General features: G+C 39.8%; 3 protein-coding genes and 1 non-coding gene across 4 annotated transcripts; 3 read left to right on the forward strand and 1 right to left on the reverse strand.

Annotated features, from left to right (window-relative positions):
- Positions 1-245: 245 nt before the first annotated feature.
- LOC112178755 (plant UBX domain-containing protein 10) lies at positions 246-3321 on the forward strand. The gene is made up of 4 exons (XM_024316966.2): positions 246-1043; positions 2148-2318; positions 2414-2617; positions 2857-3321. The coding sequence occupies exons 1-4, from the start codon at positions 246-248 to the stop codon at positions 3085-3087; spliced, it is 1404 nt and encodes a 467-aa protein (XP_024172734.1). The 3' UTR covers positions 3088-3321.
- A 276-nt stretch (positions 3322-3597) lies between these two features.
- Positions 3598-3671, reverse strand: TRNAV-AAC. Its single transcript has one exon. It is a non-coding gene; the product is annotated as a tRNA-Val (tRNA).
- A 727-nt stretch (positions 3672-4398) lies between these two features.
- LOC112176546 (serine/threonine-protein kinase WNK8) lies at positions 4399-7494 on the forward strand. Its single transcript, XM_024314526.2, has 6 exons — positions 4399-5022; positions 5155-5192; positions 5322-5549; positions 5642-6020; positions 6114-6525; positions 6608-7494. The coding sequence occupies exons 1-6, from the start codon at positions 4942-4944 to the stop codon at positions 7321-7323; spliced, it is 1854 nt and encodes a 617-aa protein (XP_024170294.1). The 5' UTR covers positions 4399-4941; the 3' UTR covers positions 7324-7494.
- A 158-nt stretch (positions 7495-7652) lies between these two features.
- On the forward strand, positions 7653-12563 carry LOC112176545. The gene is made up of 6 exons (XM_024314524.2): positions 7653-9864; positions 10646-10708; positions 10819-11167; positions 11273-11635; positions 11766-11910; positions 12065-12563. The coding sequence occupies exons 1-6, from the start codon at positions 8362-8364 to the stop codon at positions 12336-12338; spliced, it is 2697 nt and encodes an 898-aa protein (XP_024170292.1). The 5' UTR covers positions 7653-8361; the 3' UTR covers positions 12339-12563.
- Positions 12564-12810: the final 247 nt, after the last annotated feature.

Consider the following 12810-nt stretch of genomic DNA (forward strand, 5'->3'; position numbering starts at 1 on the left):
CATCATTTTCGTGCCTTTTCCCCTGTAAATGGCATTTAGGTAATTTTAGAGATAACCAGGGGTTATTCTGCTATTTCCGTCCCAAAACTATATGAGCCTTGGTCACTCTCTCTGGTTGCGATAAACCCCAGAGTCGTCTCAGAGAGAACACCTAACAATTCCTGGAACGTCGTCGTCTCGTCTCGCTCGGCTTCGTCTTCTCCGATTGGAACCAGAAGGCCCTCTGCAACAATCTCAGGTCAGATATGAGTGATCCGAGCGACAAGTTAGCGTATTTCCAAGCGATCACGGGTCTTGAAGACTCCGATTTGTGCGTCGAGATCCTCACCGCCCATGGCTGGGACCTCGAGCTCGCGATCTCCTCCTTCACCACCCCCGAGAACCACACCCCTCCGCCGCCGGAGAATCACGCCGCCGGCACCTCCTCTACTGTCTCTGACGCCGGCGAGGCCTCGCAGTTCGTTTCTCATTCCGGATCGCCTCCGAACGCCGCGGTGGCTCCCGGGCTGGTCTGGAGGGTGATTACTCTGCCGATTTCGGTCATTTCCGGTGGTCTAGGGTTGATTTCCGGCGCGATTGGGCTTGGTATGTGGGCCGCGGGAGGCGTGCTGTCGTACTCGCTCGGGATGATTGGGCTGGGCCCGGGCCGGGGAGGCGAGGGCTCGGCGAGGTTAGTGTCGGTGTCGGCTGTGGCGACGGAGGCGATGGAATTCGTGGCGAGTTTCGAGAGGGATTATGGGACGAGGGGCCCGAATTTCGTGAGCGAAGGGTTTATGGAGGCGTTGCAGAGATCGAGGAACTCGTTCAAGCTGTTGTTTGTGTACTTGCACTCGCCGGAACACCCCGATACGCCGTCGTTCTGCGAGAGGACTCTGTGCTCCGAGGCCTTGGCGGCTTATATCAACGAGAACTTTGTGTCGTGGGGAGGGAGCATTCGGGCCAGTGAGGGATTCAAGATGAGTAACAGTTTGAAGGCCTCGAGGTTTCCTTTCTGTGCAGCTGTAATGGCTGCCACGAACCAGAGGATTGTGCTGCTTCAGCAGGTATGTTACCATTGAAGCTCCATGAGTTTAATTGTTGATAGTTTGGCTTTATTGTTTTAAAGTTGGGGTTAATATCATATCACTGAATTGAAAGCTTGTCGGTAACTAATGGGAAATCTTGGAGTATAGTTTAGTTCTATCAAGGGGTTCAAGGTCATTTGGTGATGAACAAGAAGATGGAGGAATAGAGTTTATATCATTTTAACTTCTGAAGAAATGTTGTGAGGAAGTTAGAACTAAAGGTTCCTTGGCTCTATAGAGGGTCAAAGTTCTCATCACTTGTGGAAAGAATACATTTGACTCATTTATATGGTTGGTTTCTGTTGCTCATAAATGATTGCATTGACCTGTCGGTATTAGCAATTGTAAAGTCATGGGGTAGAAACAGCGATTGTGTAGTGTCTTTAAGTGTCATGGGGTAGAAAGATCTGTCGCTTTTGCAATATGACTCTTTTTTCCTTGCAATGTGTTTCATGCCCAAGTTGGATAGTGAGTACTGGTAGCAGAACAATGATAGTTTGATAAAGTGACTGGTATTAGTGAATGTTGGAAATGATGGCAACCATCTGTAGTTTAGATTTCTGGTTCTTCTTCTTCCCCTTTATTTAATTTTATTGATGCATATTACTTTCATTTTCCCTTTGTTTTCATTTCTAATGATTTCTAATGCTGTTTTGAATCTCAATTTTTATAGATGTTTATTGGTTTTTGTTGTTTTTTGTTTTTTTCCCACTAAGACTTCAATGTGTATAGTTGGGCTAAACTTGAAGTTAGAATAGATTCTGTTGGAGGGAATAGAGGCCAAAAGAAATCTATAATGTATAACTATTAGGAAAAAGTTCTGCTATGAAATTGAAGGTGGTGACTGTTCAATGTGATCTTTTCATGATTGCATGACAATGTGTGAATTCTGCTGACACTGCTCTTGTTAATTGGTGGTCCGTTATGATTAAATGTTTTCTGAACTTTAGTTTTTTTAGGATTATGTTAAGCTTAAGCATTAGAAGATCTCTTTTTGATTGCCTAGCAAAAGGGTTGAATTATGTCAGCTACTGGTATATTTGTGTATTTGGAGGGTTAATTTATCTTTCTCATGTTTTGCAGGTTGAGGGACCAAGATCTCCTGAAGAAATGCTTTCAGTACTGAACAGAGTGGTTGAAGAAAGTGCTTCTGTTCTTGTTTCAGCGAGGCTTGAGGCAGAAGAAAGGAGAAACAACATACGTTTAAGGGAGGAGCAGGATGCTGCTTATAGAGCAGCACTCGAAGCTGATCGAGTATGCTAATAGTTAATCTAGGTTTTATTTTTTGTTTTCTTTTCAATAATGAAGTATGTACTCCCTTTGCCCTAATGTTATCATTCTTTGGTCAGGCAAGGGAAAATCAGATGAGAGAAGAGCAAGAACGCCTGGAAAGAGAAGTTGCTGAAGCTGAGAGGAAGCGTAAGGAGGAAGAAGAGGCTCGTGAGAGAGAAGCACGTGAAGCTGCTGAGAGAGAAGCGGAACGAGCTAGGATACGTCAGGAGAAGGCCTTGGCCCTTGGTGCTGAACCAGAGAAAGGACCTGATGTTACACGAGTAATCCCTCTTGCCTCAGATCTTAAGCATTTCTTATTACTAATGCAGCAAGTTCACTTTGGTTATATCAAATTTATTCTATCTATAATTTTCACGCTCTTATCAACTGTGAAGGCATCATTTACCAGAACTCTAGGCATGCACTTACTGTAGTGGTTGCATGTTCCATGCTTCTGCGTTCATTATTGTAATCATAGATAATAGTTCTCCAACCTAATCAATGTTATTTGGCAAATCAGGTTTTGGTGAGGTTCCCAGCCGGAGAACGCAAGGAAAGAAGGTTCCACCGTACCACTACAATCCAGTCTCTATATGATTATGTTGACTCTTTGGGTTGCTTGGACGTCGATGATTACAGTCTGGTCTCTAACTTTCCCCGGGTGGTATATGGTCCAGAGAAGGCCAACTTAAACTTGAAAGAAGCAGGGTTGCATCCTCAAGCCAGCCTTTTTGTGGAGCTGAATTCTTGAGTACTTGAAAACGCATCAAAGTATTGATATCAAAGTTAGTAGACAGATTGAGACCTGCAAACTGCTAGTAGGGTACTTTTGTTTTGCTTCTCTATAGTACGATCCATTTTGTTAGAACGATATGACGAGGTAAGATAGATACAATTTGTGTCTAATGTGGATGGGTAGTTTCTTTCAATGCAAATTCTTTCGTGCAAGCGACCCTTAAATGCAAGCGGGGTTTGAAATGAATAATGATACCGACTGTCGATTGAAAACTCAAATAAGTTTTTTTTACCATTCGTTTGATCAGTGTGAAGTGGTTCAAACTTCAAAGTACGGTTGGTTTCTGATGCTTGGTCAATTATGCAACAACAATACTAGAATGAAATGAAACGTGGAATTTCTGATGTTGAATTTGTTGGACTTGCATCATGCCTCCATCTACCTACTCCAATTTGCAAGTCCAACAAACAGGAGCCACATTTCTACAAAGCTTATATATTAAAAAAAAAAAATTACTAAAAACAATGGCTTCGCCCGGGTTCGAACCGGAGACCTTCAGTGTGTTAGACTGACGTGATAACCAACTACACCACGAAACCAAGTGACAGTTAGTGCCTGAATGTAAATAGATAGCCTGTATGTAAATACATGCTCTCTTCGTATTTCATCAAGTTACGAGTTACCTTTCATCAATATTTTGCGCTAATTACCTTATTTATTTTTATTCCATCATAATAGTCTTGCATTTTAAAATTTCTGGTTGCACAGTGGTAGCATACCAATCTAACTACCAAGTGAGATTGACAACTTAAAAGTAGGTCATATTCACTTATAAAGTGAAAATGATTAAAAAAAGAATCTTAACTTTATTAAAAGAAAACTTAATAATTAATCGAATAATTGGATACTTACAACAACTTAAAATAATATTTAATATTAGCACACATGTTAAAAAACAAAGACGTTGAAGTTTGAACACTCCGATAATTAATTACACATATTTACCACAAACACTATCAAAAGTCTTAGATGAAAAAAAAATAATCCATCGGACATTTCAATTAATCAAAAACAATATAATCTTTAAAAGTTGAAACCGTAAAGAATCGTAAATAAATCTAGAATAACCTACTCTAATCTTAACTCCTACTCAATAGAATCCTTGACAGATACACTCTTTATCATTGAAAATATCAGGTCAATCTTGCTACATCAAATTCCACCTTTCAAGGACAATTCAAATTAGTTAAATATGGATAAATATCTAACCAAAAATATAAAATTAATTATGGAAAATCCAATAAGCCAATGTTTTAACCTCTCCACCAATTCATAAATAAAAAATTAGATGTTTCAAAAAAAAAAAAAAAAAATTTAGATTCGAGGCTTCCAGCTCCACAACAACGTGAATCTTGTCATCGCGGTAAAGTCCAGGCCTTCCTCTCCAAATCAAAATCCGTATTTGACCCCAATTCACAACCCCTGGGGTTTCATTTCCTCTCCCTCCTCCGTCTCCGTCGCCGTTTCTCCGCCGTCAAATCCCTAATTTTGCCGAATCGGCGATCCGAAAGATGCAGAGAGCGCCATGGCTGAGTCTGGGGTAGATTTGACGACGTGGAGAAGCTCAATTCCGAACGGGACTTCGGATATGGCATTGTGCTCCCGCGACACGTGGTTCATCGGCTGCCGGTTTCGTCTCCGATCGGCGTTCGACTCGTATTCCGTTGCCTGTGAGGCGTTTTCTGAACACCGTGTTCGTCTGATTCCGGCCGCCGTTAGAATGAAGCTGCTCTGATAGTTTGTGTTTTCTGCGAGAATCGTTTTTTTCGTCTGAAAGATTGTTTCTTTTGGTTGGAATTTTGTTCGAGAATGGATTTCTGTGCTGGATTGGTTGGTGTGAAATCTGATTCTGATTTTGTGGAGGAAGATCCCACTGGGAGATTCTTAAGGGTACCATTTTTCGGAATTTTGGAAATTCAATTTCTGTTTATAAATATATAGATGTATGATATTGGCATTTGGGATTTTGTTGGATTCGAAATTATGTAATTGGTGCTTGTTTTTGTGTTTCAATTTTCACAGTCTGATGAAATCTTGGGGAGGGGAGCATTCAAGACTGTGTATGCTTTTCTAGCCGTATCTTGCATTGGGTTCTTTTGTAGCTAAGATTGTAGCTTTCTAAGAGTTTTTTTTGATTAGGTTGCGAATTTGTTTGTTATCTTATTTGTATGGTGTTTCGAAATGTGTAGATATAAGGCTTTTGACCAAGTTGAAGGTTTAGAGGTGGCATGGAGCCAGGTGCATGTTGAGGATGTGTTGCAGACCCCGGAGCAACTCCAGAGATTGTATTCGGAGGTGCATCTGCTGAAGTCGTTGAAGCATGAAAATATTATCAAGTTCTGTAACTGGTGGGTCGATGATAAGAACAAGACCATCAACATTATCACAGAGTTGTTCACTTCTGGGAGCTTGAGGCAGTGAGTTACTTTGACTCTTTTAACTGTTTCATAGTTCGTGTTTTTAGCTGGATTCTATTAGCAAATGGTATTCATTGGTTTATTGGATGTAGGTATCGAAGGAAGCATAAATGCGTTGAATTGAGGGCCATCAAGAAATGGGCAAGGCAGATTCTTCGAGGCCTGCACTATCTGCATTCTCACAATCCTCCAATTATTCATAGAGATTTGAAATGCGACAACATATTTGTCAATGGAAATCAAGGGGAGATTAAAATTGGAGATCTTGGACTGGCAATAGTCATGCAGCAGCCTACTGCCCATAGTGTGATTGGCACTCCAGAATTCATGGCTCCCGAGCTTTACGATGAGGAATATAATGAATTAGTCGACATCTATTCTTTTGGCATGTGCATGCTAGAAATGGTGACTTGTGAATACCCTTACAATGAATGTAAGAATCCCGCCCAGATTTATAAGAAGGTTACTAATGTAAGTTTCTAATGCCATGCATTATGAATTGCTTCCGTACTTGTCAATTTCTAGACGGTGAACTAAGTTTTCGCCTAACTTCCTTTGCTGCAGGGCATAAAGCCTGCTTCACTCAGTAAAGTGAGTGATCCTCAAGTCAAGCAGTTCATAGAGAAGTGTCTGGTTCCAGCATCAATGAGACTACCTGCAGTGGAGCTCTTGAAAGATCCATTCCTTGCAATTGACAATTTGAAGGAGATTACTTGTGCTCCATTGGGATCACACAATTTGATGCCCGTGTTACTGAACACGGCACAGCCTGAAGCTCGTCCGATGGATGTAGATGCTAACTACCAGAAGATTTCTGCTGGCTCTTGCAGAAAAAGTGTTGATGCAACTTCCATCTCATCCAACCCCTCAGTTCTGGAGTTACAGAGATTCACAGAGAATAATGCTTTCACTTTAAGAGCAGAGAAAAATGCTGATAATACCATTGCATTGACTTTGCGTATTGTTGATCCATGCGGTAAGTATATCTGTGATGCAAAAAGGTTAATTTGTTTCCCTTATTTTCATGATCTGAAACTGAATATTATTTGGTCATACAGGTCATGGTAAAACTATCCATTTTGAGTTCTACCTCGATTCGGATACTGCAATTTCAATTGCAGGGGAGATGGCTGAGCAACTTGGTCTTTCAAATGATGATGTCTGCGTAACAGCTGAGTTAGTTGATAGCTTGATTATGAAGCTTGTACCCAGCTGGAAACCTACATCTGAGAGTTCATCATGTGGAGCAAATAGTTCATGTGGGGATCAGCGTGTACGTCAAAACGGGTGCCCTTGGGGTTCCGCGTTGGTCAAGGCTGCATCAATGATTTCAGATATCTCAGCCGAGTATGGCACCACTACTGCCTCAGATGCCACTAAGGTCAAAATTCTAGAATCAGACAAGTACAGTTTTGATGACTGCTATGAAGGTTCAGATGGGTACGGTTCCAGCCCAGATTGTATGATTCTTGGTCATTTTAAGCAGAAGAATTATGAGGATAATTTTGGGGATTCTCTCGTGATGAATGACTCAGCAATGAACTCTACTATCTGGAGCCCTAATAGATCAAAAACTTATAGCTTATCAAGCATTTGTTCATTGTTTGAGTTGTCTCTAATGGAGAAACATCCAGACGATGGGTTAAAAGTGGAGCTGGATTCAATTGATCTGCAGTTTCATCACCGTTTTCTTGTGCTCTTGAAGATGAAGGAAGAGGCAGTACAAAGTGCAAAGAAGAAGTGGATAGCAAAGAAGAAAATGGGTGTCAACTAATATACATATTAGATATTCTTTGCAAGGGTGGTTTTTTCTTTTCCCATTGTTTGTTTTCTATACTAGAGTTCAAGTGTGTCATTTTTTAAACTCCGGCAAAATCAACTATGTCTGCCGTTAGTATCATTTCATTTATTGACAGTAGCCATCCGGTGAATTTATACTACCGAATTTTTTTCTACAACCTTTTCCGAGACTTTCCCCCCGAGAGTCAATTCTCTTACGTGACATGCAATTTTTACCCTCTTCTTAACGTGGTAATTCTGTGTATTGCATCTATGGTAGAAGATTGTGTTTTATAGTTAAGTAACGCCCAAAATATCCCAAATCATTTGTGATTGTATGTGACTGTTGCACACCCAATTCACGTGACAGCATTGTTGTTTGGCCATAGAGTATAGAAGTAGAAGATAATTGTTGAACTCTACTACTGTACGGCAGAAAAAATTAGACCATACTCTGGAAATTAGGAGCCAGTTGACCCAACTCACTGCCTGTACTCCTCTTCTGCCTCACCTGCACTCGGAGCCTTAAACTGCACCGGATGAAATTCGAGGCTGCTTTGTTAATCGAGGGCTTTACGAAACGGTATCACTTTTATCCTTGTCTGTTTATCTAAGGTTGTATTGTTTGGTGCCGTTAACTGTTGCAGTTATGACGTCTCTGGCTCTAACCTTTCTGGGAGGAGCTCCTTTTCAACTGCTGTATGAAGGCGTTAAGATAGCTATTCGCAAAAGTAACAAGTTTAGAACTTACCTCGAAAATCTGGAAATGACGCTAGGCTGTTTGCAACCATGGATCATTCAACAGATAAGAGCAAATAATGTGCAGCTGAATCTCCCAAACAATCTGATACAAGATCTTGAAATAAAAATGGAGGAGGGCTAAGAGCTGGTTTACAAGTTATCAAGGCTTGGCGTTTGGAACATCCGTGTCTGGGGAAATTGCTACAATTGTATAAAGCCTAATTACGCAGACCAACTTGCTGAATTGGACAGATCTCTTAGATTACTATTGGAAATACTAAAGCTGGAGGAAATGAGGAATGTTCAGGAGAACTTACTATTGGGGAGGAACCACAGTGACAAACAAGATGATTTGGACAAAAAAATGTCTGAGTTATTGAAAGTGCATCAGGAAGTTCTGAAAGCGCAGAAAGAAATGTTTGATATGATGAGAGTGCAGCATGAGGCTGTACATGAGGCAATGCAGAGAATTAGAGCTGATGCTGTGCAAAATGTGCAAGGAGAAACTGCCCCTGCTCCAGCTCCAGCTCCAGCTCTAAGAATAGTATTTTGGGTGCTGTATGATGTTGTTATACAAGTGAAGGTCAAGAATATAATGTGTAAACGCCTCCTTCAAGAATTCAAATCCACGCTCGACTTCTTAAAACCACTGATAGAAGAAATGGCAGAAAGTAACAAACTATTGCATCTTCCAGAGCAGGAACAAGAGAAGTTTATTATTCAAATGAGGGAGGGTGTCGAGCTCATTGGCAAGTGCTCCAAGGTTAGCAAGTGGCATAGTTACAAAAAGTATGCATGCACCAACAAACTTCTTAAATTAGATGAATCTCTCCGGGGGCTATTCCATAAAATGAGTATGCAGATTGCAATCCATGTGAAGGAAGGTTTGATTTCGATAAGTAGTATGGAGGCAATGATCAAGAAAATTGAAGAGAGTGGTGTGATACAAAATCAAAGTCAAGTTGTACTCACTAAACCACAACCTCCACTGCATGAAGCTGGATTGGATGTTCTGGATACGCATGGAAGTAAGGATGTGGAGGGAACAGGAGATGATTTAAATGAGAAAGAGGTTGGCGTGAAGCAAATTGGAAGAGATGGTACGAGACAGAATGAAAAAGAGATTGAAGGTTTGAGTGAAGTACCTGAAAATTCATCCCCTAAAACTACATTGGATGTGCAAGGAACAAAGGATATAAATGAGTCACTAGATTCAGAAAGTGTACATATAGCGCAGACCAAGCAAAGTCAAGGGACAAGGATGGTTGAAGCTCCAGTTGCTGAGTCATATAAATTTCCATTCCTTATGGTTGAATCGGATGTGTATTTGAGGGAATTAAAGAAGAAGATTTTTGAGGATCAGGTGGCGATGCTTGTGATTACAGGTCCAGCAGGATGCGGGAAAACCACACTGGCAAGAATGTTTTGTGAAGATCAGGAGGTCAAAATGAAATTCAAGAATATTTTCTTTGTCCATGTTTCAGAAAATCCCAGATTGGATTTTATTGTCCAACAACTATATGAACAAAAGGATTCAGTGGTACTTGAGCTGCAAGAAGATGCAGTTAACTGGCTGCAACAGTTTCTAAAGGAAACAGGAGGAGACCCTTCGTTGTTGGTCTTGGATGATGTTTGGTCCGGATCAGAATCTCTTCTTGATAAGTTTGATGGATTAAGAACTTCAATGCACAAGATTTTGGTGACATCAAGATCTGAATTTCCACGATTTGATTGTTATCTAGAAAACCTAAAATCACTGGATGATGAAGAGGAAATGGCTCATCTTAAGGGAAAGGTAATTTCTTAGTTTCCATTATACAACATATGTGCTTAATTATAGCCCTAACAAAGGGTGAAAAGATATGGGGAATTCCCGCACATTAAAATACTCGATCAAAGCCAGTTGAACCTCAGAGGCCTCTTGCTTTGTTTTTTCCTTTTCATTTGTATATTGTGTTCATTTTTCCATTAACAATTTGTTCATTTTCTTCCAGGTGACAATGTATGGTTTTGTTATCTATGTTTCTTTTTTTTCACCTTATTCATCTCATTGGCCACTACTATGCGAATTATAAATTGTTCATCAACATGTTCAATTTCTGGATACAAAGTGGTATCCACATGTTGGTTTTCTGGTAAATCAATCCTTTTGCAAATGTGTTTTGATCCGGTCTTAAAAATCTAATATTTGGCTTAAAAACTAATATAATAATTTTGTGTTGATATGCATATCTCTTTATAGCAAAGTTTAGGATTAAATCACTCATGTCCTAAGTGTATAAGAACTTTTTGAACATATACGAATCTGTAAACAGAGCACATACATTTCACATGAAAATGCAACTGAATTAGAAGCTTCTTGAGCTATTCATTAGGAGTTTTGATTATCTGATCATTCAGTGAGATATCTGTAGCTTCTTAAGGTGACATGAAAAAATTTCTTGTAGAGTATAAAGTCCTTACCTTCTTTTGCAGAATGAATTGTTCTGCAAAAATAATGCAATTTCATATTTTGGATTTCGTTAATAGCTGAAATTATCTTATTTGGGAATTTGGTTATTTAATGCTGCATTCAGGTCGTGGCGGCCGTGAGAGCTACAGGGGACTACCCAGAAAGAGTGGGCAAACCTATATGTGAGGTATGCTGATGTTTTGTGATGCATTTAAGGATTGAAAATTGGCATTTCTTCCCTGGTCTTCACAATGTGACAGTAACATCAACTTATGGCATTTGTTGCTTGATGTCCAGTATTATTTAAAGACTGGGACCTGTAAATTTGGTCCGTCCTGCAAGTTCCATCATCCGAAACAGGGAATTGGATACTTGAGCTCTTTGTATGGACTGACACAGCTATCTTCTCCCACCCATGCCCTTGAAAGACCTTATACCTCTGTCGTACCATCATCAGTTGGCCCTTCTAGCAGCAGCCCAAATGAACAAGCCTTCCCAGAGAGGCCTAGAGAACCTGAATGCCAGCATTACCTGAGAACTGGATACTATAAATTTGTACCCTCATGTCGGTACCACCATCCTCGAGATCAGATTGCACCAAGGACAAATTGTCTCCTCAGTCCAGTTGGTCTTCTTGGCAATTCAGGTATGTATGTTATTTGTTGCATACATTGGTGATATATCTTCTATTATTTTGTAGAGTTGATATATTAATTGCCTTCTCAAATCTGTAAACGACGATCTCTTACAGGCTCTAATGCTTGGCCTTCATTCAGTCAAGTGTCATTGTCAATGGAAGATTTTCAGACGTCTTTGGATTTGAAATTGAATGCTCAGCATAGCCTTCTCCAGACACCAATGTCACCTTGTGTATCCATAAGTCGAAGAATAAGCAGCAATGACAAGTCCAGTCAGTCAGATGTAGAGGATAAGAGTGAGCTTGATGAGATTCAAAGCCAAATTTCAGGTGTCACTGTTCCGGAGTCTCTACATGATCCACTTGAAAGTAAAGATCAATGTCCAATGAATGTGAACAACACTTTGGAATATGCAGCTTCAGGGACAACTCCGAATTCAGTTAACGTTGATGGTCAGTCTGTTACTTGTAACAGCAGTAAGTGTATAAACTACTTCGTTCAATTAGTCAATGTCAATAATTCTGATCATTCAGAGCTAGCTCCACATGTATTTTAATCTCCATATATCTCATGCTTCACGATTTGGTTGCAACTTGTGTGTTATAGTAGGTGAGATTGGAAGCATATCACAGAAGCAGGGAGTTAAAGAAAAAGTTGCATTTAGAACAAAATCAGAGATCGAGATATTGGATGATGGATTCAAATGGAGGAAGTATGGGAAAAAATTTGGGAAGAACAGCACAAATCCAAGGTATAGCAAATTAACAACACCAAATGCAAATAAATACAATTTACAGCGAAGACTAGATGCAGGCTAGATAGCTACAGACCAAAAAAATAAAAGCTAGATAAATTGCTGATACATATGTAATCTCATCATACTATCATTACTATGTTGATTGCAGGAATTACTATAAGTGTGCATATGAAGGCTGCCCAGTGAAAAAGAGAGTTGAAAGAGATGGACAAGATCCAAGTTATGTAATTACGTGTTATAACGGGGTTCATAACCATACAAGCCTTGGCAAAAGAACCCAGCGAGTACCCGCCAGCCACCCTCAACCTCTCCCTTTTCCCCTCCCTATAGGGAAGGAAGAGAGCTTTACGTTCGATCATCTTGCAGACGATAATCAGGAAGAGAGCGTTCTGTTCGATCATCTTGCAGACCATATTCAATAATTAGTGTTCATCTTCCGGACAATATTGAACAAGTAGTGCATGCTCATCTTGCAGGCCATATTGAATAAGTAACATTCTTATATTATATACTGCTACTAGCTTGTGAATTTGGAAGGACTTGCAAATATTTGAAATTTTCTTTTTTTGAATTTCAATTGATTGATGTCCTAATGGTATCAGGATAGAGCAGTAGCTCTATACATATAGAAGAACAATACATTTGATTATATAGAGATTCTTATATAGGGCAAATGTACCACGTGTCTGGTAGGGTTGTCCAATGACCAATCAATGAATATGCACGAGAAAAATATTTTAATAAGTAAAAATAGTTTCATTAACTTTCTCCCTGTTGTAGAGAAACTGAAATTGAGAGGAATTTACTGTATATTCTCATTGATAATATATAGAGGATTACAATGCATAGAATCTCAATCATACAAGGAAAGTAATCGTACATTGAATATGAATC

Source organism: Rosa chinensis, chromosome 7, assembly GCF_002994745.2.
Source record: "Rosa chinensis cultivar Old Blush chromosome 7, RchiOBHm-V2, whole genome shotgun sequence".
Classification (NCBI taxonomy): Eukaryota; Viridiplantae; Streptophyta; class Magnoliopsida; order Rosales; family Rosaceae; genus Rosa; species Rosa chinensis.